This window comes from Dama dama, chromosome 10 (assembly GCF_033118175.1).
Source record: "Dama dama isolate Ldn47 chromosome 10, ASM3311817v1, whole genome shotgun sequence".
In the NCBI taxonomy this organism is placed as follows: Eukaryota; Metazoa; Chordata; class Mammalia; order Artiodactyla; family Cervidae; genus Dama; species Dama dama.
The window spans coordinates 37,128,150-37,155,248 of NC_083690.1; the positions used below are offsets into that span (position 1 = coordinate 37,128,150).

General features: G+C 42.5%; 2 protein-coding genes and 1 pseudogene across 3 annotated transcripts in view; 1 reads left to right on the forward strand and 2 right to left on the reverse strand.

The window, feature by feature from the left end:
- The window catches only part of LOC133063801 (cytochrome P450 3A28), an 89,294-nt gene extending 71,829 nt beyond the window's left edge, over nt 1-17,465 (reverse strand). Inside the window, exons 1-8 of the mRNA XM_061153604.1 lie at nt 17,312-17,465; nt 12,506-12,814; nt 9,154-9,247; nt 8,024-8,076; nt 5,702-5,801; nt 2,324-2,437; nt 1,783-1,892; nt 329-477 (exon numbers count right to left, since the gene is read on the reverse strand). Of these exons, the coding sequence (XP_061009587.1) occupies nt 329-477; nt 1,783-1,892; nt 2,324-2,437; nt 5,702-5,801; nt 8,024-8,076; nt 9,154-9,247; nt 12,506-12,576 (691 nt within the window). The 5' untranslated portion in view covers nt 12,577-12,814; nt 17,312-17,465. The remainder of the gene's footprint in view (nt 1-328; nt 478-1,782; nt 1,893-2,323; nt 2,438-5,701; nt 5,802-8,023; nt 8,077-9,153; nt 9,248-12,505; nt 12,815-17,311) is intronic.
- LOC133064124 (small nucleolar RNA SNORA70) lies at nt 10,102-10,198 on the forward strand (annotated as a pseudogene).
- A 6,394-nt stretch (nt 17,466-23,859) lies between the features above and the next one.
- The window catches only part of LOC133063811 (cytochrome P450 3A24-like), a 51,926-nt gene continuing 48,686 nt past the window's right edge, over nt 23,860-27,099 (reverse strand). For both annotated transcript variants that reach the window (XM_061153640.1, XM_061153641.1), the window contains 2 exons: nt 26,503-26,665; nt 23,860-24,080 (listed from right to left, as the gene is read on the reverse strand). In XM_061153640.1, the coding sequence (XP_061009623.1) occupies nt 23,985-24,080; nt 26,503-26,665 (259 nt within the window). In that variant the 3' untranslated portion in view covers nt 23,860-23,984. The remainder of the gene's footprint in view (nt 24,081-26,502; nt 26,666-27,099) is intronic.

Genomic DNA, 27,099 nt, shown 5'->3' on the forward strand with positions numbered 1-27,099 from the left:
GTGAATACACACACACACACACACACACACACACACACACACACACATACAGATATAATATTCAATTGTGTATGCTGAATGTTCTATATAACTTCCATGTCCATTTCATTTGTTGATGGATAAGTAGGATGTAAAAATGAATGAATTATACATTTCACACTGGTGTATTATGTGGTATGTGAATTGCATCTTATTACACCTATTATTTAAAAAAAGAAAGATGAAGGAAGGATTGAAAGAAGGAAGGGAGGGAGGCAGGAAGGGAGGGAGGCAGGAAAGGAGGGACGAAAGAAGGAATAAAGATTAAGAAATAAAGTAGTTCACATACTTATTGAAAGAATGAGTGGATCGAAGGGTCTAAATTTTAAGAGGTTCTTGCTATATTCCACAAAGGGATCGTGTGGGTTGTTGAGGGAATCAATGTTCACTCCAAATGCTGTGCCAGTAATCACATCCATGCTGTAGGCTCCAAACATGCTTAGTAGAGAGAAAAACATATTCAGTTAAAATCAACATCTCTTTATCCTTGTCCAACATGTGCAACAGGAAATGCATGTGAAATCTGATGCCCAGGCAGACAGGAAAAGAGCCACACACTCTCAGAACCACCTGCTGGATCATAGAAGAGTCTCTGCTCCTCTCACTCACTCCTGAGGTGTATATAACATGTGAGTGATGCAGCTGGCCCTATGTTAGGGAGACGGGGACACTAAGGGCCCTACCCCCGGAATTCAGGGATCTTGTCATAGAGAGAAAGACACAATCAGACAGTAAATACAGTAATCTGTTTTGACTATGGACAATAATGAGTGTGTAAGGACTCATGTGTTTGAGTAAGACAAATTGTGGAAAAGTCAACGTTTCCTGGGGAGTCAAGAGAGGGGACATTGACCTGGGTCTTGCTTCACCATAAAACCTGTACTCGGAGCTGATTCCCCTTTAGCACATTACAGAACAGCAGTGCCCTGTTCTGAGTTGCCAGGAACATCATCCCTCCTTGTCTTACACTCCTGTTAAGGCTCCTGAAAAACCTGTCTTCCTCAACTCCAGTGGTCTGTGGTTGCCCTGAGGGAAGAGTCATTTCTGTGAACTATAAGAGCTAAAAATGTTCTGAGTTTAACAAAAGTCCTTTCAGATTGACTTAGGGAATCCCATGGCTAACTGATTGTATGTCCTCAGCTTCCCTGGGACAGTCTTCCTTTATATCTGTTATTATAGCATAGTTTTTTAAAAAAATCTCAATTTAGACAACAAAAACTATGGTTACTCCACCCATAGCCTGTACAGGGCCCTCTGTCGTTTGAGGATGAAAGAAGAACAAATAGTGATTAAGAATTAATATTTAGTATTTTCTGTTGGAAAAGTGTGAAGAGATTTAAGTTGTTTCAAGTTCAATATTGTAAATTTACTGCCCAATGCACTACCTGCCAATATATACCAAGAGCTTTCCTCTGCCACTGTCCCACACCCTCTACACTCAATACTTTGGCACGATAATGTTCTCTTTTCAAAACTATTTATTTTAGTCTTCTGGAATATCCACAAAGTCAAGTTAAGAAGATAAGCTCTTTATGGCTCATGTACACAAAAGACACTTTCTCTCCTGGCTGCCCGATTTTCTTTGATGAAACACCGCTCATTCTGGAGCGGCCCGTTAGGTTTGTAACATGACCTACTTCTGTCTGTTCACTAGATCGACACGCAGCTGGAATTTGACTCCATGGTAGGCAGCAAGAAGTTCTCAGTGGAGCTCAGAGGAGCAGCAGCCTCACCCCTACTTACTCTTTCATGTTGACTGGATTGCCTTTCTCTGCTTCCTTCCTCAGGTTCCTCACCAACACATCTCCATACTGGGCAATGATGGGGGAACATCTAGACATAAAATATATCATCTCATGAAGTTAAATGTGGAGACTCAAGTCCTAAAAGGACCTGGCTTTCCTAAGCATGGAGTAGTAACTGACATTTTATAAAAATCTTAAAAATGTCTCTCTAGGATGTAAAGATAAAAGACAAACATTAGGAAACTCAAACTCAGCAGACTCCTCTTTGAAAAGAGACTATGATCTCGGTTTCTACTTGTCCCTAGAGTCGTTCCGTAAGTTTCTTTTCAAAATTTTTTTCCCATTTATTTTTCTTAGTTGGAGGCTAATTACTTTACAATATTGTAGTGGTTTTTGCCATACATTGACATGAATTAGCCATGGATTTACATGTGTTCCCCATCCCGATCCCCCCTTCCGCTTCCCTCTCCATCCCATCCCTCTGGGTCTTCCCAGTGCACCACCTAAGTTTCTAGTTGAAAGTCCTCTTCTTTTCTTACCTCCTTGAGCTTTCCGCTGGTGAAGGCTGGAGACAGCAACGTCCGTATTCTCTTCCATTGTTCATCCCAAGCCAGAGAGATGGCATTTTTCATAATTCCCATTGGACCAAAAACCTAGAGTCAAAAGCAAAACATATTTACCCTGTATAAGTTTTAGAAGTCTCAACAGTTGTGGAAGATTTCTTAAATAAGGACCAATTATTCAACTAATATTTAGTGACTGTCTACTTAGTAGCAGACCCTATGCTAGATGCTTAGTAAATATTTATTCAAAATATCTAGATTTCTGTGAGTGTGGAGGAGAGACATCCAGCCACTTGATGTGGTTTCCAAATTTCATATTTCAGTATCCTATTAAGTGCAAATGACCCATGTAGTATAGAAAGGGTTTTCCCAAGGGAATAGGCAGGAATAAGACCTAGTTTGTCCTCCTGGTCTGTGCAGAGTACAAGGGAACTAACTAGTGACAGAGAGCTGATAGCTTTGACAAACGCATGTTGTCTCAGACCAGTTCTTTCTTTACATGTCTACAGCATGTGGATTCAAAACATTTCTTGATATGGGACTTTTTAAAAATAAAAGTAGAATACATCAAAAATAAGAAGTCTATTTGCTATTCTGAAGAAATGTTACAATTGTATGAAAATACTTTTTTCTTCTGTTTTCCCCCAGGAATAGAAGGAAAAGGAAAGATATAATTCTGTTTCTCAGCTTGGGACAGGCTTATCAAGCTAAATTGCTTGAGACATTTTTCCATATTCCAAATATTCTGTTTTAAAATTGACACCTCCAACACCCATTCATGATAGAAAGTCGCAAACTAGGTAGAGAAGAAAACTTACACAACATGATAAAGAGCATCTACAAAAAGAAAATCCTATAGCTAAAAACACATTAATGATGAAATCTGGAGTGATATCACCAAGATGGCAGAGGAGACTCCAGTTTCTCTCACCCCACAAATAACAATTAGTGCAAAATAAATGAAACCAGGTCTAAGAGACCTCAGGAGTCCAGAAGCTTCAGCAACATAGCAGTGAAAAAACTTGAGGATAACCCACAAACTGGTAAAGAAAATAGCTTCATTTTGCCTGCATCATCCTGTCCCCTGGGCCAGACTGCTCAGTGCCCAGAGGAGCCTCCCCAGCCTGAAACAGTTCTCCTTACTGGAAAGAGGACCGCAGGGTGAGCTATTAGTTTCCCCAGCCTTTCAGAACACTGCACAAATGACCTGCTTTGGATTCACCCCACCCAGAGACTAGCAAAGTTGAGAAATCCAGAGACAACTAGGAGCAAAGAAAGAAGGGTAGGGGCTGTCAATGTCAACCACACAGCAGGAGTGACTGGGGTTCTCTGTATCCTGCTCTGCAAAACACCCCCAGAACCTTTACTATGAGGAAACCAACTGTCAGCACAGTCACTGAAGACCCCTGAAAATTCTGCTGCTGATCACTCCCCGAGGTTCTACATTAGCAGACTCCAATTGCCTGAGTCCTGTCTTGTCCCTCTGCCCCCAACAGAGCTGCTCCAGACAGTGACGTCCTGAGATCCAGGACCCACACCAACAAGTGAGTAGCTGCTCAGGTGCCTGGAGCCAGTTTTGACTCCTGTCACTGGCCGGCAATCCCACATGTGCGTGTAGCTCGTCCCTGCGGCCACACGAGTGCACACTGACAGTCCAGAACTCAAAGCTGCTTCTGTGCCCACACTTGACCCAGCCCCAGCCACTGACCCCAGTCCTCATGTTGGGCGTGTGCTTGTAGTCAGCCCACAAGATGAGCATGCCCCAAAATTCTAGCTACCACTCTGCTTGCCCTGGTCCCTTAACACTGGACTTGGGTGTCCTGCTGAAGACCTCAACCATCCCTAGAGCCAGCTCGGACTCTCCACAATTATTGGTGTCAAACATCATGTCGTTGGTGGTGTTCTGGACCCAGCTGCCAGAGCCAATCATTTTCCCTTGGAATTGGACCCACCCCACTCCACCCCCAACACTTGGCACCCAATGCCACTAGACTGATGGCTTCAGCACGCTTCAGTGTGTTCCATCACAAGTAAAGTTCTTCCTTATCAAACTTAGTTGATTAAGCCTAGAAAGAGTAACTGCTTCTCCAAAGACATAGACACCAGTGAAATATAAGGGATCACCAAGAATCAAGGAAACACGATATGACCAAAGAAAGATAATAACTGTCCAGTAAGTCATCCCAAAGAAATGAACATCTACGAACTGCCTGAAAAGGAATTTAAAATAATTGTTCTAAAGAAATTCAGAGCTATAGGAAACACAACATGTGTGCTACGTGTGCTAAGTCACTTCAGTCGTGTCTGACTCTTTGAGACCCTATAGACTATAGCCCACCAGGCTCCTCTGTCCATGGGATTCTCTAGGCAAGAATATTGGAGTGGGTTTCCAGGCTCTCCTCCAGGGGGTCTTCCCAAGCCAGGGATTGAACCCCTGCCTCTTATGTCTCCTGTATTGGCAGGTAGGTTCTTTATCACTAGCGCCACCTGGGAAGCCCAAAGGATAACAATATACTCAAATTTTCCAAGTACAAAAATGAAATAAGATGTTCACCAAAGAGATATTAAATTTAAAATGTAGAAAATTTGAAACTTTAGAGTATAATGATAAATGAATTAAAAAATGCAACAGTTACAACAGCACATTCAAACAAAGAGAAAAACAGAATAAATGAATAGAATAAATTGACCTCATGAAAATAAAAATTTTTGCCCTACTAAAACCCTGATAAGAGGAAAAGACAAGCCACTCACTGTGGCTATAAATTAATAGTTAAAGAGGGAGACTTGAGATTCTCAAGTGGCACAGTGGTAAAGAATCTGCCTGCCAATGCAGGAGACATGAGACGAGGGTTCAATTGCTGGGTCAGGAAGAACCCCTGGAGGAGGAAATGTCAACTCACTCTAGTACTTTTGTCAGGAAGATTCTATTCCATGGCCTACAGCCCATGGGTCACAGAGTCAGACAGAACTGAGCACCCACATACACACAGAGGGAGCTTATGGGGACGGAAGTTTTCTGTACATTTATTGTGGTGGTGGTTATACAAATCTACCTCTATGATAAATTTCCATAGAGCAACACACACACAGACACCCTCCCTCACATCAAATGAATTCACATAAAACTGATGAAATCTGCATAAGCACTGTGGATAGTATCAGTGTCAACTTCCTACTCTGATGTACTATAATTATGCAAGTACTAACCATTGAGGGAAACAGGATGAAGGGTATAGAACATAGCACCTTCCTGTATTTTCTCCCTTGACAGCATCTTGTATACTTAAAATTATTACAGAATAAGTATTTAATAAGCAAATAAAATTTAAACTCAAAGAAACGGATGCTTACCCTCCGGTTTGTGAAGACAGAGTAACATTCTTTCACTAGTACTGTTTTGATTATATCTGGATCTGTGACAGCCAACATAGGTTGTCGACCTTCATAAAACCTGTGTTAGGAAAGGAGATCTAATTAAATTTACTGATACGGATTCCCCAGCTGGAGCCACACTGTAAGTCCAGACTATCATTCTGATATATAGGTAATCCTTACTCCTAGAAATTGTGGTTAGAAATAACATTAGAACATTTGTTTGGTCTAAGTGTTATGTACGTGGGTATTTCCTATGCTATTCTCATAACTTTTCTAGGTTTAAAAGATTTCAGTATCAATGAGGAAGTTAGCTTAGTAAATAAGCCAAGAAAACTGTCTAAGAATGAAAAAATAATTAATTAGGGAGAGTCTACCCACTAATTTTTGAAGATATGTCAAAAGCATGAAAAAGGCACATGAAACTTGTAGACACACTGACCATAAATATGTGACAATTGTCTGCAAACAGAAAGATTTGGAATGCTCCACACATGATAATAGAATTGTAAAAGATTTTTCTATTCTCTAAAATAGTTTAAAGTAAATTATTAATTTTTAATTAATTAAAAAAAAAGAAAAAAATTTCTTTTCATTACTTATATTTATTCTTCTGCATGGGTCCCGTGGGCCTCGGGCTCCATGTAGGTGACATCCACCAGCAGCTCGACAGGCCCACGTTTGACCCACCTACCACACAAAGCTGACTCCTCAGATACGACACATCCCAATTTGGCCTGATCTCCTGACTGTCAGGATGCCTGTTTATGGGAATGGGCCACTGGCATGAGATTTACTCTGAGTTATTTACACTATCTTCTGGCATTTCCCCCTCACTATCAATCATTTGCAATGGCTAGAACAAATTGGAAAATTTTCTACAAGTCTCCTATTCCTCCTTTGACTTCACAGATGAATTTCAAATGGTTTTGTGATCACATGTAAAAATTGCTGAGAACCACTGCACTTTTTTCTGCCTATTTCCAAAAACCATTCTAAAACCCAGAGGGTGTAAGTGGGTGTCAAGAGCATTCAGTGCTGAAGCAGTGACAGGAGGGATTGAGGAGGCACTTAATCTGCTCTTCCACCTGACTGACCTTGGATGATTCCCTTCTTCCCATCATGCTTTTTAAACAACACCTGGGTGAAGAAGGGCTAGTGTTTTGGGTGACCCTTTATATTCATGACGTCACTCCAGCCTTAGTATTTCTTTCACTACCAGTTACAGTTCAGATTCCTGGGCCCCACCCCATATCATACTGATTTGGTGTACTGATGAGGGGGGTCAAAGTCTGTATAACAAGCTCTCCCAGGTGGTCCTCGTTTAAATCCAAGCATGAGAACAATTTTCTAAAGAGAGAACTGGGATCTACTATGAAAAAGTGACTCCACCCAGACTCCACAAGTAGTAAATGTGGGAGGGGCAGTTGGAGCTGGGCCAGTGGAGATCCAGTGCTATGTATTCTTCCCATTCAATCACATTACCTTTCGGGGTCATGGCAACTCAGTAGGGCCCTATGGTTTCTGAGGACCCGATCAGAGAAGATGAAGAGGTCCGGAGAGGGAGGGCCTTCTCCAACTTGCTTTTGGCAAAGAAGCACCAATGACACCTCTCCTATTGCTCCCACCAAACCTCCAACAGATCCTAAAGCACCCATGTGACACAGTCTGGCTTAGGTAAACCCCATATCTCTTCAAAGTCAGAGAAAAATACTAGATAAAACAATTATTGAATGCAATTCTATTGGAATGTCTTGGCTGAAAATTAAAAGCAAAACCAAAAATATCCTCCAGACTCATACAGAAAGGAAAAAGATGAGCAGAAACGGTTTCCCATTCTTATTACCTATGACCTCCAGCTCTTTTGCCAAGAGAATATATTAAATCCAAAATTTAAATAAAAGATTTTGTCTGTCAATTAAAAGTGAATACTATGGAAAAGGGTTATAAAATGCCTTTATGGACATATATTAGAATGTTCTGGAAAAATGCATATTATGCAATTAAAGGTAACATTAGAAAGGAAAATTGAAAAGGGGAGAAGAGTGAAATACTAGACAGAAAGTGATGCTAGGAGTCCCTGGGCCTCAAAGTCTGGAGAAAAGTGATGACCTGTGATTCTCCAGACCTGATTCAGCCTATGGACCTGGTGACATCTGGGATTCCTGGTAGAACAAACCTCCAAAAGCTTTAAACTAAATGACTTCATCCCAAGAGGCTCTGGACTGAGCCTGTCCTCCACACCACAGGGGGTGCCTCATTATAACAAGGTTATTCAATGGAAGCTTCCAGAAAACTCACCCCCACATTTTCCCATACTTTTTAAAACACTGATTGTCAAATTCTTGAATACCCTGCAAAAAGAAACAAAATTTGATTATTAATCTAAATGTATTGAAACCTACCTCTCTGGGGATAAGAATGTTTGAAACATTTAATCAGGCTTACTATTTTCATGGGTAATTGGAGGCAAGTTCTTATTCAGAGACATTTCAGAGGAAATAGAGTGGATATTGGAAACAGAAATCAAAATAACTCTTGCATCTTCTCTAACTACTATAGATACTAATTGCTTAACTTGCCTGTGAATACTAAGTACCTCCTTGTCTTTGCTGAGAAAACTGAAGCTGAGGGAAAGTTAAAGCGGCCTGTATACAGTTGCATCTCCTAGTTAAGCATACTTTTCATTTATCTCATAAGCCCTCTCTAGAGTTCTAGAAGAATTACAAGTTAAAGACACCAATAACCTTTTTCGTCCAGCACATTTAAATAATTCTAAGGCATGTGTATTGAGTGAGAAAATAAGTGAGTGAATGAACAAATGACAAGTGGACTCACCTAGTTTTCCAGCTAACACAGAAAAGATGGGGAGAGGTCACAATTACAAAGATGACAACACCACCTAAACAACCTGCTCTGAATTTTCCCTTCTGCGACTAAAACAAAAACAAAAAAACAACCTTCCTGTCATTAAGTTTCTGCCGTGATGAACACTGGGCATGTAGCACATCTTCTAAGGAGTCATTGGGAAAGATAGAAAATAAATCATTGCTTTTTTTAGAAGGAGAAAAGTTCAAGAGTTCTTAGGCAGTAATGAGACAATGAAGGCCTCTGTTTAGAGAATCAGTATCTGAGAAACAAGCCTCTTGTCTGTAGGAAAGGTAATCTGAGGCAGAGAGTAGTGTGCGACAGAGCTCTGCTGAATCAGCTGAAGAACTTGTCTATCTAACTGAGACAAAATCTGAGGATCCTAACAACTAAAAAGAGAGGTGTGTGGTAAAATTGGCCATGTGCTAGGTGGGCCACATGATATCACTTCTGGAAAGTGTAAAGCCTCAGAACTTCCTTCTGAGGAGGGACAGTGTTACTATGGAACTCAGCTGAGGTTTGCAACCACGAGAATCAAAAGAGGGAATTTAAGCAACACGTACCTTGTGGTAGTCCAGAGTACTTCCAAAATAGGGCACAGGTCTTGGTCCAGGAATCCCCAGCTTCTTAAAAAGTCCATATGAGTAAGTCCCATATCTATAAAGTGAAGTAGAAAGCCAGATCACAGGAACTGTGGGATAAGTCCTGGAGCTGGTCAGTCACTGACTGAGAACTGGAATCGTCAAACTAGGGAGATAACATGTACGTGATAATAATATCAGCAACTCCAAAAGTGATGTTACCTTCACTCATCTTATCCTTGCCCACCACAATTATACAACCCATAAAAGGTAATGCTGCTGCTGCTGCTGAGTCGCTTCAGTCGTGTCCGACTCTGTGCGACCCCATAGATGGCAGCCCACCAGGCTCCCCCGTCCCTGGGATTCTCCAGGCAAGAACACTGGAGTGGGTTGCCATTTCCTTCTCCAGTGCATGAAAGTGAGAAGTGAAAGTGAAGTCGCTCAGTCGTGTCCAACTCTTAGTGACCCCGTCGACTGCAGCCTACCAGGCTCCTCCATCCATGGGATTTTCCAGGCAAGAGTACTGGAGTGGGAAATGGTAATGGTGATTAGCTAAAAGCAGCTGAAGTCTTCATGGTTCTAATCCTAGAGTGACTACTTGATAAATGTTTCTAATTTGAGTGGTCCTATGGGGTTCAGGCTGCAATTCTGCAATTCACTCATATTTATTTAGTAAGTTGACTTTTAGATGATTTGGAGATACTCATTCTAGGTAGAAAGTGGAAATTTATGCATTTCAATAATGAGATTTTGCTTAAATTAATCCACAACATAACACTTACTGCGAGCCCATTGTGACATCGTTCTTAAAATCTGCATGGAGATTTTTGTGCTTTTCTTTCCTTCTATGTCCTGACCAGACTTTAGGATTTAATTCTTCTTAAATCTATCTTCATAATCAAGTCTTAGAGAATAACAGTGTTCTTATTTCTGTAAAATACAAACTGTGCCTTGTGCAATGGCTGTAAACAGCAGCGTCCTTGGTAGTGTACCAGCCTGGTTGCCCTAAGGGACCTTGGAGCCAGACTTTTCCAGTGGACATTTCATGACTGACATGCTGGCCCCAGTCTAAGCTCCAGACAGGTATGCATCGTGTCTTTGGAAAGACCCAGGGCACAGTGGCCAAAGTCCACATTGGCTGAGTCATAGTGTCCACCCACACCAAGCTGCAGAACAAGGAGCATGTGACTGAGGCCCTCTGCAGGGCCAAATTCAAGTTCACTGGTCATCGGAAGATCCGTATCTCCAAGAAGTGGGTTTTTTCCTAAGTTTACTACAGATGAATCTGAAAATATGGTGGCAGAAAAGCAGTTCATCCAGGGTGGCTGTGAGGTCAAACACATCCCTAATCCTGGCCCTCTGGATAAACAACAGGCCCTGCACGCATCAGAGCCTTGGTGTTGTCCCCGCCTTACTCATACCCATCAATAAATCCTACTCTCTTGTTAAAAAGAAAAAGGACAAATTTATCAAGATTTCCATTGGCATCATGGAAATATAAGCAACTTTCAGCTACACTCAAGTCTCTGTTGTCAGGCAGTTTGGTGGACATGCCCTACAGACAAGGGTGATAGACTTTACGGTCCCTGAATAGACTGGATAAATGAAACAGTGAGCAAAGGATGCATTTCATCCTTTCATTTTACTCAAATGGTAGCTGATTTTCCAACCTGTGACATTCACCTGTAAACTTAGTGCAAGGCACACTTTTTTTGGGGGGGGGGGTTTGCTTTGAGATGCTCAATCACAGATTAGTTTGTTTACTTCCTCTGTGCATCAGCTCTCAAAAAGCCATAAAGCCTGCTGCTTTCTATGACTGGTATACCTGAAACTCATCTTCACATGTCCTGTGTGGAATCTCACAACCAAGGTTGTGAAATCTTGCAGGTCTCCTCAATCTGGTGTTTCTGAGAACTGACAGAGTGGAGGAGAAGAGGCGGTTGAGGGGAAAAGTTGCTGAAAATGGTTTTAATGTTCAAGTTTGCTAGGCCTCCCAGGCTAACTCTGTAGAGGCAAGTTAGAAAGGTATGACTGAAAAGCGTGCTGTGTATAAATGGTCCAACATTCCCCTCCAAGCACTTTTAGCTACAAGTGGGCCTTCCAAACTTCAGGTACTTTCCTGCAGTGAAGAAAAGAGGTATTGTGCAACACAGAATAAATAAACAGAAAATGTTCCAGAATGTTTAATTTCTTCCATGAAGTTTACCATTTAACGTCTTACAAGTTCCAAATATTCTGTCAAATCCACCAAATCTTATAGGATAATGTGGTAATAAATAAATGTGATAAGTAAACCCAAAAATTGCCTGAAGGAAACTGTGCTTGAAGATGCAGCAGATGCACCTTGGCCAAGCCCACCTGGATGTTTGGATCCGTCCTCCAGGGCAGGTGGTGGAGGTATGAACACTTACTCTCAAAATGGGGGTGATGAACTATTTCCACCCCAGTTCCTTTCTTTGCCATCACAACAAGAGCAAATCAATTTTCCTTCCACACTTTCAATGTGTTACATAAACTCTCAAATTTATGCTGATGTTAAAGCTCTCAGAGAGGGGAGGAATAGCTGAAAGAAATGAATATAATTTCAGGGTTTCTGCCAAGTCTCCTCTCCACTAAAGATCTCTCACTTAGGGGTAGGTAGTTCTGCATAGTACAGGTTGAGGGAATTGAGTCTTGGCAGGAGTGCCATGGGGAGGGCATAGAAAAAGGGGAAGAGCTGATCCGAAGTGTGATCAGTCTCCAGCTCTGGGTGACCAGATGCCTTGTGGAAATGCCATCTGGGGAGGGAAGGAAGGGAGCAGAAACCCCTTGCGTGACACAGGGGCCATTCTTTCAACACTCTTCTTATAGCAGATACTGGACCAAGAAGGTGAAGATAAGGAGACAAATCCCAAGTTACTTTGTGTCTCCAGGATCCCCAGAACTAGAGAAGGGGAGAGTGCCCCACTGCACAGGGACTAGCTTCTTTAAATCTTCCCCTGGCAGATTCTGGTTGATCAGTCTGGGTCCATGAAAATTAGTAGTCTATCATCCCTGGGAACAAATAGAATCACTAAACTCTCTGTGTGAATGCTTAGTTGCTCTGCTGTGGCTGAGTCTTTGTAGTTACAGAAAAGACTGTAACTGTAACTGCCAGGGCTGGGGGCGAGGGTTGGTTGTTTGCTCCTTCAACAGAACTGAGTTAAGATCCATAATAACCCCATTGGTGTCTATAGCATCCATAGCTTAAGCTACTTGCGCTCCATAAACCAATCCTCAAAACACTAAAGGGAAAGTGGGACCTCATGACCATGCAAGTCCAAGGTTGCAGAGATCAGACTTTACAGTTACTCACACATAGAGGAGCACCAGGCTGGTAGCCAGGAGAACCCAGGTTTCCACGGAAAAGCTTGGGATCAGCTCCATGGCCACTCTCCTCTGGGATCCCTCCTCTGAGTTTCTTTTCAGCTCTATGTGCTCCTCTTCACTTGCTTCCTTTCACGCTCTGTGATGATCCAACGAAGCAATGAAATGTTTATGTGCTGGGGAGTGGGTGGAGCTGGAGCTGCAGCCAGTGAAGGGATACCTGGGCTCCACCTGCAGCCTTGATAGTTGGGAAAACATCATGGACATTACCCTTTGACCTCCGTTGTGTTCATGTTCTCTGGGAATTCAATAACAACTCAATCAGTGTTATCAGTAAGTTCAAAGGTTAGGAAAACTCAAATAAAGTTCAAATAAAACCACTAGCAATAAATATTCTCTAAACTCTATCTCTGTAACTGTCTGAACTTTAATACTTGAGATCATTCAAACAAGCTAGGTCTACAGATCTTTACCCAAACACCTTCCTCAACCTTGATACCCTTGTTTCCCTATGAGGCACCGAGTCATCCTTCAAATTCTAACTCAGAAAGAACATGGTTTTGAGACTCTGCTAACCAACCTCCTTAAACAGGAATAACCACTTCCTCTTCTGGGCAACTGTATCCCCTGCACACAATTCTATTATGGTTCTAATATTCTCCAGAACCACTGTTGATTTCCACATCTATTCCCCTTATCATATTGAGACTTTGGTTATAGCCTGAGTAAAAGTCACCCTGTGTCCTTGGTTGATAGCAAAGTGCTTTCTGCAGGGTGAGAGTCAGAAAGATTGGTGGACTTGAGTTGGTGTAGTAAGGATCCTGGGCCTCTGTGTATCCATTCCCTGTGGCTATTTGGTGACCACATCATCTCCCAGGATCAGTAACCCAACAAGAGGAGCTGGCCGGCCATGGCCTCCATCCCTGAACATTCAGGTGGATCCATCAGGATGCTGTTGACAAGAGGACCCCAGAAAGAGAGGCAGGACATGGACCATGCGATGATGGCTGCACCAATGGCATCGATTCGGGGTCTTCAGTGTACAGCAGTTACAGATTCCTGACCAAAGAATGACCCCTTCTCTCTGGAAAGGCCACAAGTCCAAGATCAATGGGTATGAGGAGAGTTAAGTGGAGAAAGCAGCCAATGACCAAGTGGACCTCCAACCTCCTTATCCACCAGGGATGTGGCATATAGATGCACAGGAGTCCATAAAGATGACATGATGGTTTTCTACAGGGCAAAGGGGGTAGTCAGAGCAGTTGCTTACCTTTCATTGATTAGGTTGAAAATTATTAATGGGAAGCAAAGAGTTAGTAAAGAGGAGGGCTAGAATTGATGTCAGTGGCATCTGTGACCCCACCCATTCTAATGGGAGAAACAATAGGACTGGGGGTCTGAAATATACTCTGGTCCATTGTCTTCACTCTGATCAAATCCTGTATCCCTTTGGCCTGAGAAGCTCTGAATTATATGAAAAACAAAACTTCAAAAGTTCTTAAAACTCAATAGAGACAAAGAACATTTCACCTGTGTTTGTACATTTCCTTCTCCCTTCATCTTTTCTCATTTTCAGTCCTTTTGGAGAAAGTGATATTCAACTGTCACCAGTACTTTACATCCCTCTGACCTGAAAGTCCCCAGGGCTGCCCAACACTGGCCTGATTGGGTGGATGTCTCACTGGTAAATTGCAGTAAGTCCCAACTATGGCACCTGCCCTTTGGATTTCCATGGGATCTTGTCATGTAGCATGGTGTTTCTACCATCATAGCTTATCAACTTTTGGTTCATACTTTTTCCCGGAGGCCCCTGTTGAAATCCATAGCTACCACTGGAAATACAATACCTGAATATATCTATTCATCTATTCACTGAGGCAAGGCCAAGTGTGTGAATGTCAGATGCAGGTATTGTGCTGGGCTGTGGGCTAGAAACCTTTATAGTCCCCTCCCTTGGGGGAAGCCCCTCAGAGGAGGACGTGAGACATACAAGCAACCTCAGTATGGGGCATACCTTTGGAATCTCTGGGATAATGGAGCCCTACAGACAGGTAGCAAAGGAGAGAAATGGATACAAGCTTAGTACCAACAAAGGATAGACATGGGAAGCTGGAAGATGATCCCCAGGAAAAGTAGGATCAAAAGTCCCAGGAATTCTGATACATTACTTCCTTCTTCTGGTGTCTTTTTTGGGCCTGCTAAACAGGGTCAAGACATAATCTCCAGTTTACACATGTAAAAACTGAGGCCCGGTGACTGCAAGTGGTTTCCACAAAACTTCCAATCAAACTATGTTGTAAAGAAACTAATGTAGAGAAAGATTGGCAAGTTTACTGCTGCTCTAAAATGCCAATATTCAAGGTTTGCTGTTTCATGATGAGGGTCACTGTGTGTAATAGTGAGACCCCAGGCTGCAACAGAAACTGGTTAAAATTCTGGGTCCTACCTCCATGACTACCCCTGCCCAGGTGTTCCCTAATGGGTCTTGAAAACCAAGGACTCCATCTCATTGCAGCATGGACAGGACAGGTGCAGGTTATGAGGATCAACCTCTTCATGTTCTCGACTGAGAGGTACACAAAATACATTCAACATGGCATGTTGGGGTATCATCTGGTAAGTATTGACAAATTAATTGACTCTATTAAACTAAAAGCCTTTCTTATTCTTCTGGGAACAAAATCATTCTGGAATCTATATGCCTTCATCTTCCCCAAAACACATTCTCAGTTACAATGACTTTTCTCACTAACCACATAGGACCATATGCTGCTCTGTTTACCTCAGGGCCTGGTCCAGCTAGTTGGAGTCTATCCCAGTGGTGACAGGCTAGTTATCATTGAGGACTGAAATTTAGGCAGTGTCATGTTCTAATTCCTTGGACAGCAAGGAGATCAAACCAGCTAACCTCAAAGGAAATCAACCCTGAATATTCATTGGAAGGTCTGATGCTGAAGCTGAAGCGCCAATACTTTGGCCATCTGATACAAAGAGCCAACTCACTGGAAAAGATCCTGATGCTGGGAAAGATTGAAGGCAAAAGGAGAAGGAGGCGGCAGAGGATGAGATGGTTGGATGGCATCATCGACTCAATGGACATGAGTTTGAGCCGACTTTGGAAGACAGGGAGGGGTAGGGAAGCCTGGCGTGCTGCAGTCCATGAGTCAGGCATGACTGAGCGACTGACCAACAATAGCAACATTCTAATCAATGCAAATGACCTTGATCTGCAAGGGGAAATCACACAGGGCACATTTGTGCCCCTTCATTCCACAGCAGGGAACACCTAACTTAAAAATTTTCATATACTAAGATTGTTATGGAAGAGACATGTGCCTGAAGAACATGCCACACTCCATGGTAATCTATTCATATCTATTAATTTAATTGTTGCTGAGAACTGTGCGCTTCCCTGGCCGCTAAGCTGGTAAAGAATCTGCCTGAGATGCAGGAGACCCCGGTTCAGTCCTGGGTTGGGAAGATCCCCTGAAGAAGGGAATGGCTACCATCTCCAGTATTCTGGCCTGGATAATTTCAAGGACTGTAGAGTCCATGGGGTCACAAAGAGATGGACACGACTTAGCGACTTTCACTTTCTGTCAATTTCAAGAACTGTGAAAAACATTAGTTCAAATATCACAAGCAACAGGCTAGTTCCTAGGAAAACATAACTGACCAAAATCAATCTGAGAACAATAGAAAGTTAAATAGCCAAAAAAAAAAATCATAAAATAAAATTAGGTGGAAGTCAAGATCTTCCCACAAGGAAGCTTCACATCCAGAGAGTTTTAAAGTAGCTTTCAAGGAACACATGTGCTTTAACTTGCTTTCCCATAAAAGGGGAGCCTGAGATACAGAATTTTGTGCTACTATCTTATGAGAAATTTGATCCAGGGGTGGAGGGTGAAGGAAAATAAGAAAAAGCATGGAAGGAGAGTCTATATAATTCATTAACCAACCTGGCTAACACTTGGTATCAAAGACAATCAACTTTTTGATCAACAGACCATCTTCTGACAGGCCATATGACCACTACCTACAGAGTAGCCCATTCAAGGGAAGGAAGGGGGAAGAGGGTATCTACTGGTTTCCCTTTCTCTTTGGGAAATATTCCTCCCACAGGGAAGTAATTCTCTAAAACTTCTCTATTACAGATGAATTGCTAGGTTGAGAGGCACAGTCAGGCTTCACTGCACAAACTCAGTTGGAATTCATGCAAAGATGGTCCCTGCAGTTGTTGCAAGAACAGAGACCAGAGCAGGTGCACTAAATGTCTATGCTGTCTAGCAGATTATCCCCAAATATAACCCCTTGAGACAGTGAGCGTTTACTATGTCACAGCTCCGTGGGTTGGGAGGCCAGGTGTAGCTACCTTTGGAACCTCTAGCTCAAGCTCTCTCATGAGATTACAGTCCTGCTGTCAGGCTGGGATGTGTCTCATCCACAGTCTCAACCAGGGAAGGCCCCACTTTCAGGTCCTCCAGGTGGTCTAGCAGGATTCAGATCCTCAGTTCAAGGACTCAGTTCCTCGCTGACTGTGGCCCAGCAGCCCCCGCAGATCTCTGCCACTGGGGTCTCTCCATAGGGCAGCTCAAAACATGGCAGCCACTTTCTCCAGAGTGAGGGAGTGAGAGGGGGTGCCCCAGATGAAGTCACAGTCTTTTCATAACCTAATCCCAGGAGTGGCATCCTGTCTCTTTGGCCATATTCCACTTATTAGAAGCAAGTCACCTGTCCCAGCCTCACCAGCGAGAGGAGGTTAAACAGGTGTATAACTACTACAAAGGGTGCTTACCTAGGTGGGGTGCTCCATGCACGCAGACACCTCCAAAGGCATCAGGAGGATGGGAAAGGCGGAGATAAGTGGGATGTGGAGCCACTGTAGGGATGGGTGGGCTTCCCAGAAGAGGTGACACTGCTTGCCGTCCCAGGGACAGAGCAGAGTTTGCCTAAGAGGAGAAGCGGAGAGGACATTCAGGCTGTGAAAATGGTCCAGCTTATCATCACTACCATTGCTGAGTGTGTTTCTTGGTTGCAAAGCACAATGTCTAAATCAACCAATTTGTATTACTGCTAATCAGATCACAGGCCAAGTTAGGGATCCTGTAATTCTAGGAGCAAGGTTCCACCCCGGATAGCTCAGCAGGGACCTGAAGGATGTGCAGGATGTCTGGGAAAAGCCACAGGGCTTTCTGGTATTACAGTGACCTGTGTTGTATTTCTTAGGATAAAGTCCTGAGATTAAAAACATTTACCAAGGTCACACTGACATGGCATGACATCAACCATTCGGGGCCATTTAGCACATTCACAGTGCGGTGCCTCCACCTCCTCTAGTTCCAGCACACTCCCCTTCCACCAGAGGGCACTCCTGAGCCCATGGGCAGCTCCTCCCCCACTCTCTCCTCTCCCAGCCCCTGGCCACCACTCATGGACATTCTGTCTTCATGGATGTGCCCCTTCCAAATGTTTCATATAAATGGAATCATGCAATGTGTGGTCTCTTGTGTCCAAATTATTTCATTTGTGTGCTTTTAAAATTAATCTCTCTTGTACCATGTATTAGTATTTCATGTCTTTGATAACTGAAGAAGCAACTATTGTATGGCTACATCACGATCTGTTTATCCATTCATCCACTGGTTTGCCTTGTTTCTACCCTTTAGCTATTGTGGAGAGTGGTGTTATGAACACGCAGGTGTATGTATTTGTTTGAGAAATTGTGTTCAGTTCTCTTAGGCATCTGCTCAGGAGTGCAGTTTTGCAGTCATACAACTAACAAACAACACAGTCCATAATTCTATGCTTAAATACGCGAGGAGCTGCCAAACTGTTCCACAGATTTGCTGCACCTTTACATCCCCACCGGCAATAGATGAGGTTTCCACATTTCCTCTACATTGTCACCAACACTTTCGTTTTCCCTTTTTTAACATGAGCATCTTAGTGGTTGTGATATAGTAAAATTTCTGGGATTTTGACTTTTTGTAACAATGTTAATTAGTAATCTGTGAGAATTTGCCAGAGGGAGAGAGGGCAAGTGAACGGTGTGGCTGGGAACCTTGTCCACCAGGTCCCTGAGGCTTCTCTGGGCTCCTGGGACACCTATTCTCTCTACTGTGTACACAGCTGCCTAGAAGGCATCCACAGAATGTGACTGATGTGCAGGCCCTAGGTGGGTTATTTAAATCTGCTCAGCCTCAGTTGCCTGATCTGTAGAATGAGGGTTGATAACTATGTCTTTCGCTTTCTATAGGAGCCCAGATCAGACCAGACCCTGATCCGTGACCTGAGGGGCTTGAGGTTTGAACCTGTAGGTCAGAGTCCTGGTGTCACTGGGGGACTAGAACATGTGACCTTGCCCACCACACACCTGATCCTTAGCAAACCCTCTAGAAATGTTCACTCACATGAGCTCATACGAGTTTCAAGTAGTAGCCAAAAAAGACAAGCATTATAGAGTAAGCACAACTTATGAACTGTGTTGTTTGTTAGCAGAAGGAGACATGAGTTCAAGTTGTAGGTGAAAAATAAATTTTAAAAAAGGCTGGGAGTTTGCTGACTCTGAATCTTTACCTTTTTTATTCTTATTATGTTTAAATGTCTCCTTTCCCCCCTGCTGCATGAAGAGGCACTGAGTCGTAAGTGTTCGGGATATTATTTCCTGGATACTAATTGGGGTTGGGGTGGGGGTGGGGGTCTGTCCGGCTGTATGAGCTCAGGGCCCTGAACAGGACTCCAGCTGCAGATTCCCCACCCACCACACAGACACATGTCATCTATCTATATCTATCTGTCATCTCTCTATCTATATCACCTATCCATCTGTAGTGCATCACCCAACTAACTAGCTACCATTTGTCTACAAAGAAAAGCAAGGATGTACACTGATACATGCAGTTCCAATCTCTGACTCCACGGGGTTTCTGCTGGTTCCCCTTTCCTGGACCAGGGACTCCCTTCTCTAACAGGGAGAAACCTGTCTTCCATTATTCACTGCTGCTGTTCAGTAGCTCAGTTGTATCTGACTCTTTGTGACCACATGGACTGCAGCATACCAGACTTCCGTGTCCTTTACCATCTTTGGGAGTTTGCTCAAACTCATGTCCATTGAGTTGGTGATACCATCCAACCATCTCATCCTCTGTCATCCTCTTCTCCTCTTGCCTTCAATCTTTCCCAGCATCAGGTCTTTGCCAGTGAATGGGCTCTTGGCATCAGGTGGCCAAAGTATTGGAGCTTCAACTTCAGCATCAGTCCTTCCACTAAATATTCAGGGTTGATTTCCTTTAGGATGGACTTGTTTGATCTTCTTGCTGTGCAAGGGACTCTCAAGAGTCTTCTCTGGCACCATAGTGCAAAGCCATCAGTTCTTTGGCAATCAGTCTTTTTTATTCTCCAGCTCTCACATCCATACACGACTACTGGGAAAACCATAGCTTTGACTAGATGGACCTTTGTTGGCAAAGCAATGCCTCTGTTTTTTAAAATGTTGTCTAGGTTTGTTGTAGCTTTTCTTCCAAGGAGAAAACGTCTTTTAATTTCATGGCTGCAGTCACTATGTGCAGCGATTCTGGAGCCAAAGAAAATGCATGATACAAGTGCTAGGGCCTGGTGCACTGAGAAGACCCAGAGGAATCAGGTGGAGAGGGAGCGGGGATCGGGATGGGGAATACATGTAAATCCATGGCTGATTCATGTCAATGTATGACAAAAACCACTACAATATCGTAAAGTAATTAGCCTCCAACTAATAAAAATAAATGGAAAAAAGAAAAAAAAAGAACATAAAGTCTTTCACCCTTTCCATTGTTTCCCTATCTATTTGCCATGAAGTGACGGGACAGATGTCATGATCTTGGCTTTTTGAATGTTGAGTTTGAAGCCAGCTTTTTCACTTTCCTCTTTCACCTTCATCAAGAGGCTCTTCAGTTCCTCTTTGCTTTCTGCCATAAGGGTGGTGTCATTTGCATATCTGAGGTTATTGATATTTCTCCCCACAATCTTGATTTCAGCTTGTGTTTCTTCCAGCCTGGCATTGCATATGAAGTACTCTGCATATAAGTTAAATAAGCAGGATGACAGTACACAGCCCTGACATACTCCGTTCCCAATTTTGAACCAGCCCGTTGTTCCATGTATGGTTCTAACTGTTGCTTCTTGACCTGCATACAGATTTCTCAGGCAGCAGGTAAGATGGTCTGGTATTTCCATCTCTTGAAGAATTTTCCACAGTTCCTTATGATCTACACAGTCAAAGGCTTTAGTGTAGTCAATGAAGCTGAAGTAGATGTTTTTCTGGGATTCTCAAGCTTTTTCTATGATCCAATGGATGTTGGCAATTTGATCTCTGATTCCTTCGCCTTTTCTAAATCCAGCTTGTGTATCTGGAAGTTCTCAGTTCACATACTGTTGAAGCCTAGCTTGAAGAACTTTGGACATTATTTTGCTAGGGTGTGAAATGAGTGCAATTGTGTGGCAGTTTGAACTTTCTTTGGCATGGCCCTTCTTTGGGATTGGAATGAAACTGACCTTTTCCAGTCTTGTGACCACCGCTGAGTTTTCCAAATTTGCTGGCATATTGAGTGCAGCACTTTCACAGCATCATCTTTTGGGATTTGAAATAGCTCAACTGGAATTCCATCACCTCCACTAGCTTTGTTTGTAGTGATGTTTCCTAAGGCCCACTTGCGACTTCACACTCCAGGATGTCTGGCTTAGGTGAGTGATCACACCATCGTGCTTATCTGGGTCATGAATATCTTTTTTGTATAGTTCTTCTGTGTTTCTTTCCCACCTCTTCTTAATATCTTCTGTTTCTTTTAGGTCCATACTGTTTCTATCCTTTATTTTGCTTTTCTTTGCATGAAATATTCCCTTGGTATCTCTAATTTTCCTGAAGAGACCTCTCGTCTTTCCCATTCTATTTTTACCCCCTATTTCTTTGCATTGTTCACTTAAAAATCATTTCTTATCTCTCCTTGCTATTCTCTGGAAATCTGCATTCAGATGGGTATTGGGTGTATCTTTCTTTTTCTCCTTTGCCTTTTGCTTCTTTTGTTTCTTAGCTATTTGTAAAGCCTCCTCAAACAACCATTTTGTCTTTTTGCATTTCTTTTTCTTGGGATGGTTTTGATCACTGCCTCCTGTACAATGTTACAAACCTTGGTCCATAGTTATTCAGGCACTCTATCAGATCTAATCCCTTGAATATACTTGTCACTTCCATTGTATAATCAAAAAGGATTTGATTTAGGTCATACCTGAATGGCCTAGTGGTTTCCCTACATTCTTCAATTTAAGTCTGAATTTGGCAATAAGGAGTTTATGATCTGAGCCACAATCAGCTTCCAGTCTTGTTTTCGCTGACTGTATAGAGCTTCTCCATCTTTGGCTACAAAGAATACAGTCAATCTGATTTCAATATTGACCATCTGGTGATGTCCATGTGTAAAGTCAGCTCTCGTGCAACCTCGGAAGAGGGTGTTTGCTATGACCAGTGGGTTCTCTTGGTAAAACTTTGCTAAACTTTGTCCTGCTTCATTTTGTACTCCAAGGCCAAACTTGCCTGTTACTCCAGGTATCTCCTGACCTTCTAATTTTGCATTCCAGTCACCTATGATGAAACTGGTGTTTTGGAGTTAGTTCTAGAAGGTCTTATAGGTCTTCATAGAAATCTTCAACTTCAGATTCTTTGGCATTAATGGTTGGGTCAGAGACTTGGATTACTGTGATACTGAATGGTTTGCCTTGGAAATGAACTGAAATCATTCCATCATTTTTGAGATTTTACCAAAGTACTGCATTTCAGACTCTTCTGTTGACTGTGAGGGCTATTTCGTTTCCTCTAAGGGCTTCTTGCCCACAGTAGTAGATACAATGGTCATCTGAATTAAATTTACCCATTCCTGTCCATTTTAGTTCACTGACTCCTAAAATGTTGATGTTCACTCTTGCCATCTCCTGTTTGACCACTTTCAATTTACCTTGATTCATGGATCTAACATTCCAAGTTCCTATGCAATATTGTTCTTTACAGATTGGACTTTACTTCCACCACCAAACACATACACAACTGGGTGTTATTTCTGCTTTGGCTCAGTCTCTTCATTCCTTCTGGAGCTATTTCTCTGCTCTTCTACAGTAGCATTATCCATAATATGTTTATTTACTTGATCAATTCCCCTTTATGTAGCTATTGCCACTCAAACCCCTTTCTACTCATGGTGCCCTCCTCATCCTCCTCAGACCTCCACACCCTATTTAGGCTCTGGCTGCCCTGACCAGACCACTCTTCAGGGTGGACACTCCTTTCTCCTAGCCTATGTTCCCACACTCATGCCAGCCTGCTGTTTCTGTGGATACTTTCCCCCTCTCTACGCAGTCTACAACTCGGAGCCACTAAGCCCCCCTTCTCTGCCCACACCCTGAATGTAAGGCTGCCCATCGTCTGTGCTCCCTCAATGACTTTAGGGCTGGACTATCGAGGAAAACACTAGCAATGAATGGGTTGTGGATGGGAGGGGCAGAAATGGGAAAGGAAGGACTGTGTGCAGCTTCTGGTATCAACTGAAAGTGACCAGTGCTTGTAGCCTTTCTCCCCAATCAACTGACCAACCAACCATCTTTTATTCCATGTTCATTGTGTTAAGACAGTTGGGTATTGAGGGTGGAATACAAAGACGCTTCAAGAAAATCTGTTTCCTGCCTTCTAGAAATATCAGGGGAGATGGGATGAAATTTTTTAATCAAAACTAATAGTATATGTGTGTCTGTTGTTATATAAAATATGTGCTCAAAAAACATAGATTTAAACTATGAACATACTCTCTGAGAAATGGGCAAAATCACTGTGGATTAATTCTTACCCATGTAACATAACAAACAGCAGTTTTGAAAAAGTCCCCACCCACCAGGGATTGTGATGGCCAAGTGTTTGGTCACTGGCTCTCCCTGACTCAGTTGTACACATTCCCCCTAAAGTGCAGGATGTATTAAAAGTATCAAATAACACTTTTGTAAAGAGTTGTTATAGAGCTGCTCAATAGAATATTTGATTTGGGATATATAAAATAAAACCTGTGATATATAAATAAATGTCAGAACTTCAGCCACCACAATAATTCTTGTTTTCATTAATTTGCTGACAAAACTGTTGAGACATTTTCTTTCTTGATCAGTGCTCTGGAGTAGATGTTACTAACTGCGGGTGGGTGGAGATGGTCCTTTGATAGTCAGATAAGCTGAGTGTACATATCCAGCCCTCATTAGTCACCTCTTTCATGTTACACAATATAAAAACACAGACACTGAGAAAGCTAAACAAATGTGCAGATACCCTAGTCATCCAGCAGGTACAACAGATGAAGCCCATCTTTATTTCTGAGTTTTACTACAAAGTAAATCAAACCCCCTGAAATTCTGGGACACAGCTCCTTGAAGAATAAAGCCCAGGTCTTTAGGGAAAGTCAAGCTCCACTTATGGTTCCATCTCTGGACACAACCTTTAGAACAACAGGTTTTTCTGGTCTTAAAAGTCCTTGACTGGTTATTTTCAAGGGGATCTGCAAAGTTAAGCAAGCATAAGAGAACCAATGAATGAAGCACCGCCAACAAGAGAAGCAAAGTAGACAAGATACATTTCAGACAACAATGCTTTACAAGAATATACCAGCTACTTTTAGCATTGTGTATTTTTTATTTTTTTTAACCTACCAATTCAATGTGTTCAATAGCTATAGGGAGGGGCAGGCTGCCAATATTTCCTTGATTCAATTTTAATAGATTATAACTTTCAGAAAATTGGTCTGTTTAACATGTTATAAAATATATGGGTACAAAGTCACTTCTAGTACTCCCTTATTATTCACTTAATATTTTTTTAATTCCAACTTATTGAGATATAAATGATTTATGGTATAAATATTTGACTTACATATATCATGAAATTACAGCCACAATAAGTTTAGTTAACATCCATCAACTCATAGAGATAGAAAAATAAAAAATACTGTTTTCCTCTCATGAGCACTTTTAGGATCTGTTCTCTTCTACTACATAAAAATGTCTATAATTTTATGTTAAAATTTAGGTCTAAAATTTTATAATTTTATTTTAATTATATTAAAAGTGTCTAAAAACTATAACCATCACATTTTATGTGATATCCCTGTACTTATTTATCATAACCAGAAGTTTGTACCTTTTGATCACATGCATCCAGATTCCCCTCTTTATCTCTGATTCTCTGTACTTACTCTGTAAGTTATGTCAAGACTGGATAGGGAAAGCAAGCATTCATCCATCATTCATTTTGCACAAAAATATTGACTGAGCACTATGCCTATGAAGCATTATACCTGTTTTTTTTTTAAAGGTCCCTTGGTTCCCAAGCATAGTACAAATGGTGAACTTCTGATGATCTACAGTGTTTTGTCTGAGATATTTAGCCCCTTTCTCATCCAGTCACTCCCTCTGTGTTGGGGGAACCAACAGAGTGGGGAGTTGGGGGAACCTAACCTCAGTTGACTGAAGGACAAGTAAGTGTCTGTGGAGGGAGAAGCTCCAGTCTGTGGGGGACTGGGTGGAGCTTACAGGGGGCATCTGCCTTTTCCAGGTGTGCCTGAGGCCCCCTTTCTCTCAGAGCTGAGTCCCCTGTGTGCTTGCCCTTACAGGATGACCACACAGATGCCTGAAAGTAAGATGGAAACATCTCTGTCCTCCTCTTCCCCAAGAAAGCTACTCAAGGGGAACTGCTGCTTATTAAATGTGTGGCTCCTAGAAATAAGACTTATTAAAGGGCCGAGCTTGACAAGAATCAATGGCAGCTGTTCTGTGTACTCCTCAGTGGAGAGATTTCAGGTCTTTCTATAACTGCAACAAATTGTTATTTTAAACTTTCAAATGGTATGAATTTTTCCTACAGATAGACACACACAGAGACACATAAAACAAGCAAGTACACAAATGATATTTGTTAAATTTTTAAAGTTGAAACTGTTCCAAATTTGTGTCCAAGAGCTCTAATCAACTGCAAGTCACTCCTTAAACATTTGCCTGATGACATCAAGGCACCACTGGGCATTTATGGAAGGAATAAAATGAGGGGACAGAGTTAAAGACCTTGTTAGGTACAAAGGAAACAAAAGAACCAAACTGGCTGGTTCAGGGACAAAGTATTGTTAGGTGGTAGGCCCCACGACGCCAGCCTGTGGTGCCTGTAAACACAGCAGAGGGGAGAGTGGGCGCTGGCCTGGACGGGCAGGCCGCATGGAGGGGCTCGGGACTGAACTGGAACTCGAAGGGGGAGAACGGACTGGAGGGTGGACAGGAAGGACACAGTCATTGTTAGAATGTAAAGGGGGCCCAGCTGGATGGCAGCAGGATCCCTGGCAGGTGAGGGGCTGTGGGAAGCCTTCCCATCTGGCAGAAATGCTTTCACTCAGGGACCACTGTGGCTGCACAGGAGGATCAGTGGGGGTGCCCTCAACACCACACTCTGGGGGAATTATCTTAGAGATGCTGAGATGACCTTGGCATCGGGATATTGCTCCCCAGTAATTTCTTTGCACAAATAGTGGCTGAGAATCACTGTCAGGAGAGCTTCTGTAAGTTCCCATGCAGAAGGGCATCACTGAAAAGCCATGACAAGGTCATCACTGCTCTCACGACTTTGTACAACATTTTCCTTCCTTCCAGTGGATATGAAACCAAATTTTAAAAGTTCTTCAAGTTCACTGACTTTGTACAGTCATGTCATGCTAATTGCACTGACTCTAGATGACCTTTACAGTTGGGTCTTTATGAAGCCACAGACTTATCCCTCCAGGGATGGTTGACAATTAAAGGTCACAGATGGCTTCAAACAGATTCTCTGTCTAGTAAACTAAATTGTTATCCAAAAAGATCACAATCTTATAGATACAGAGAGATACATCTCACTCAAAAAAATTCTCAGTAAAACACTATGCAGAACGAACTGCTGACCTGTGTTTCTTTACAAGGTTTGAAGGAGAAGTTCTGCAGGACTCTGACGACAGCAAGTTTCATATTCATGATGGCAAACCTCATGCCAATGCAATTTCGGGGTCCAGCTCCAAAAGGCAGGTAGATGTAAGGATTTATGCTGTCCTTGTTCTTCTTACTGAACCTGGATCCACAACAGTAGATGAAAAAGTGAATGAAACAGAAAAGTCACAGGAATTCCAGGTCTGAGGTTTCAACTTAAACCCTCAACCAGTAGCATAAGGGAGACTCCTGTGGGCAGATGACTGAATCCTGCTGTGGTGATTTTGCTGTCAGAAAGGTAAGCCCCAGGGCCTTCCTATTCCCCAGACCCCACAGGAGCTTTCAGTCCCGGTGAGCAGATGAGATGAAGGATGATTAAAGAAAATGCATCTTTAAATATGAAATTTACATTCAAGTTGGTAACATGCTCAGGCTCTGAAAGACAGGAAATGAGACTGACTGAAGAGTGGGTTCTTGCCTCTGTAAACACTGACATTGGTCATGTGTTCAGAGACGAAGGAAGCAGGAGAAATGTCTCTGAATATTTTAATTGTTAGTTTTCAATTGTTTTCCCTT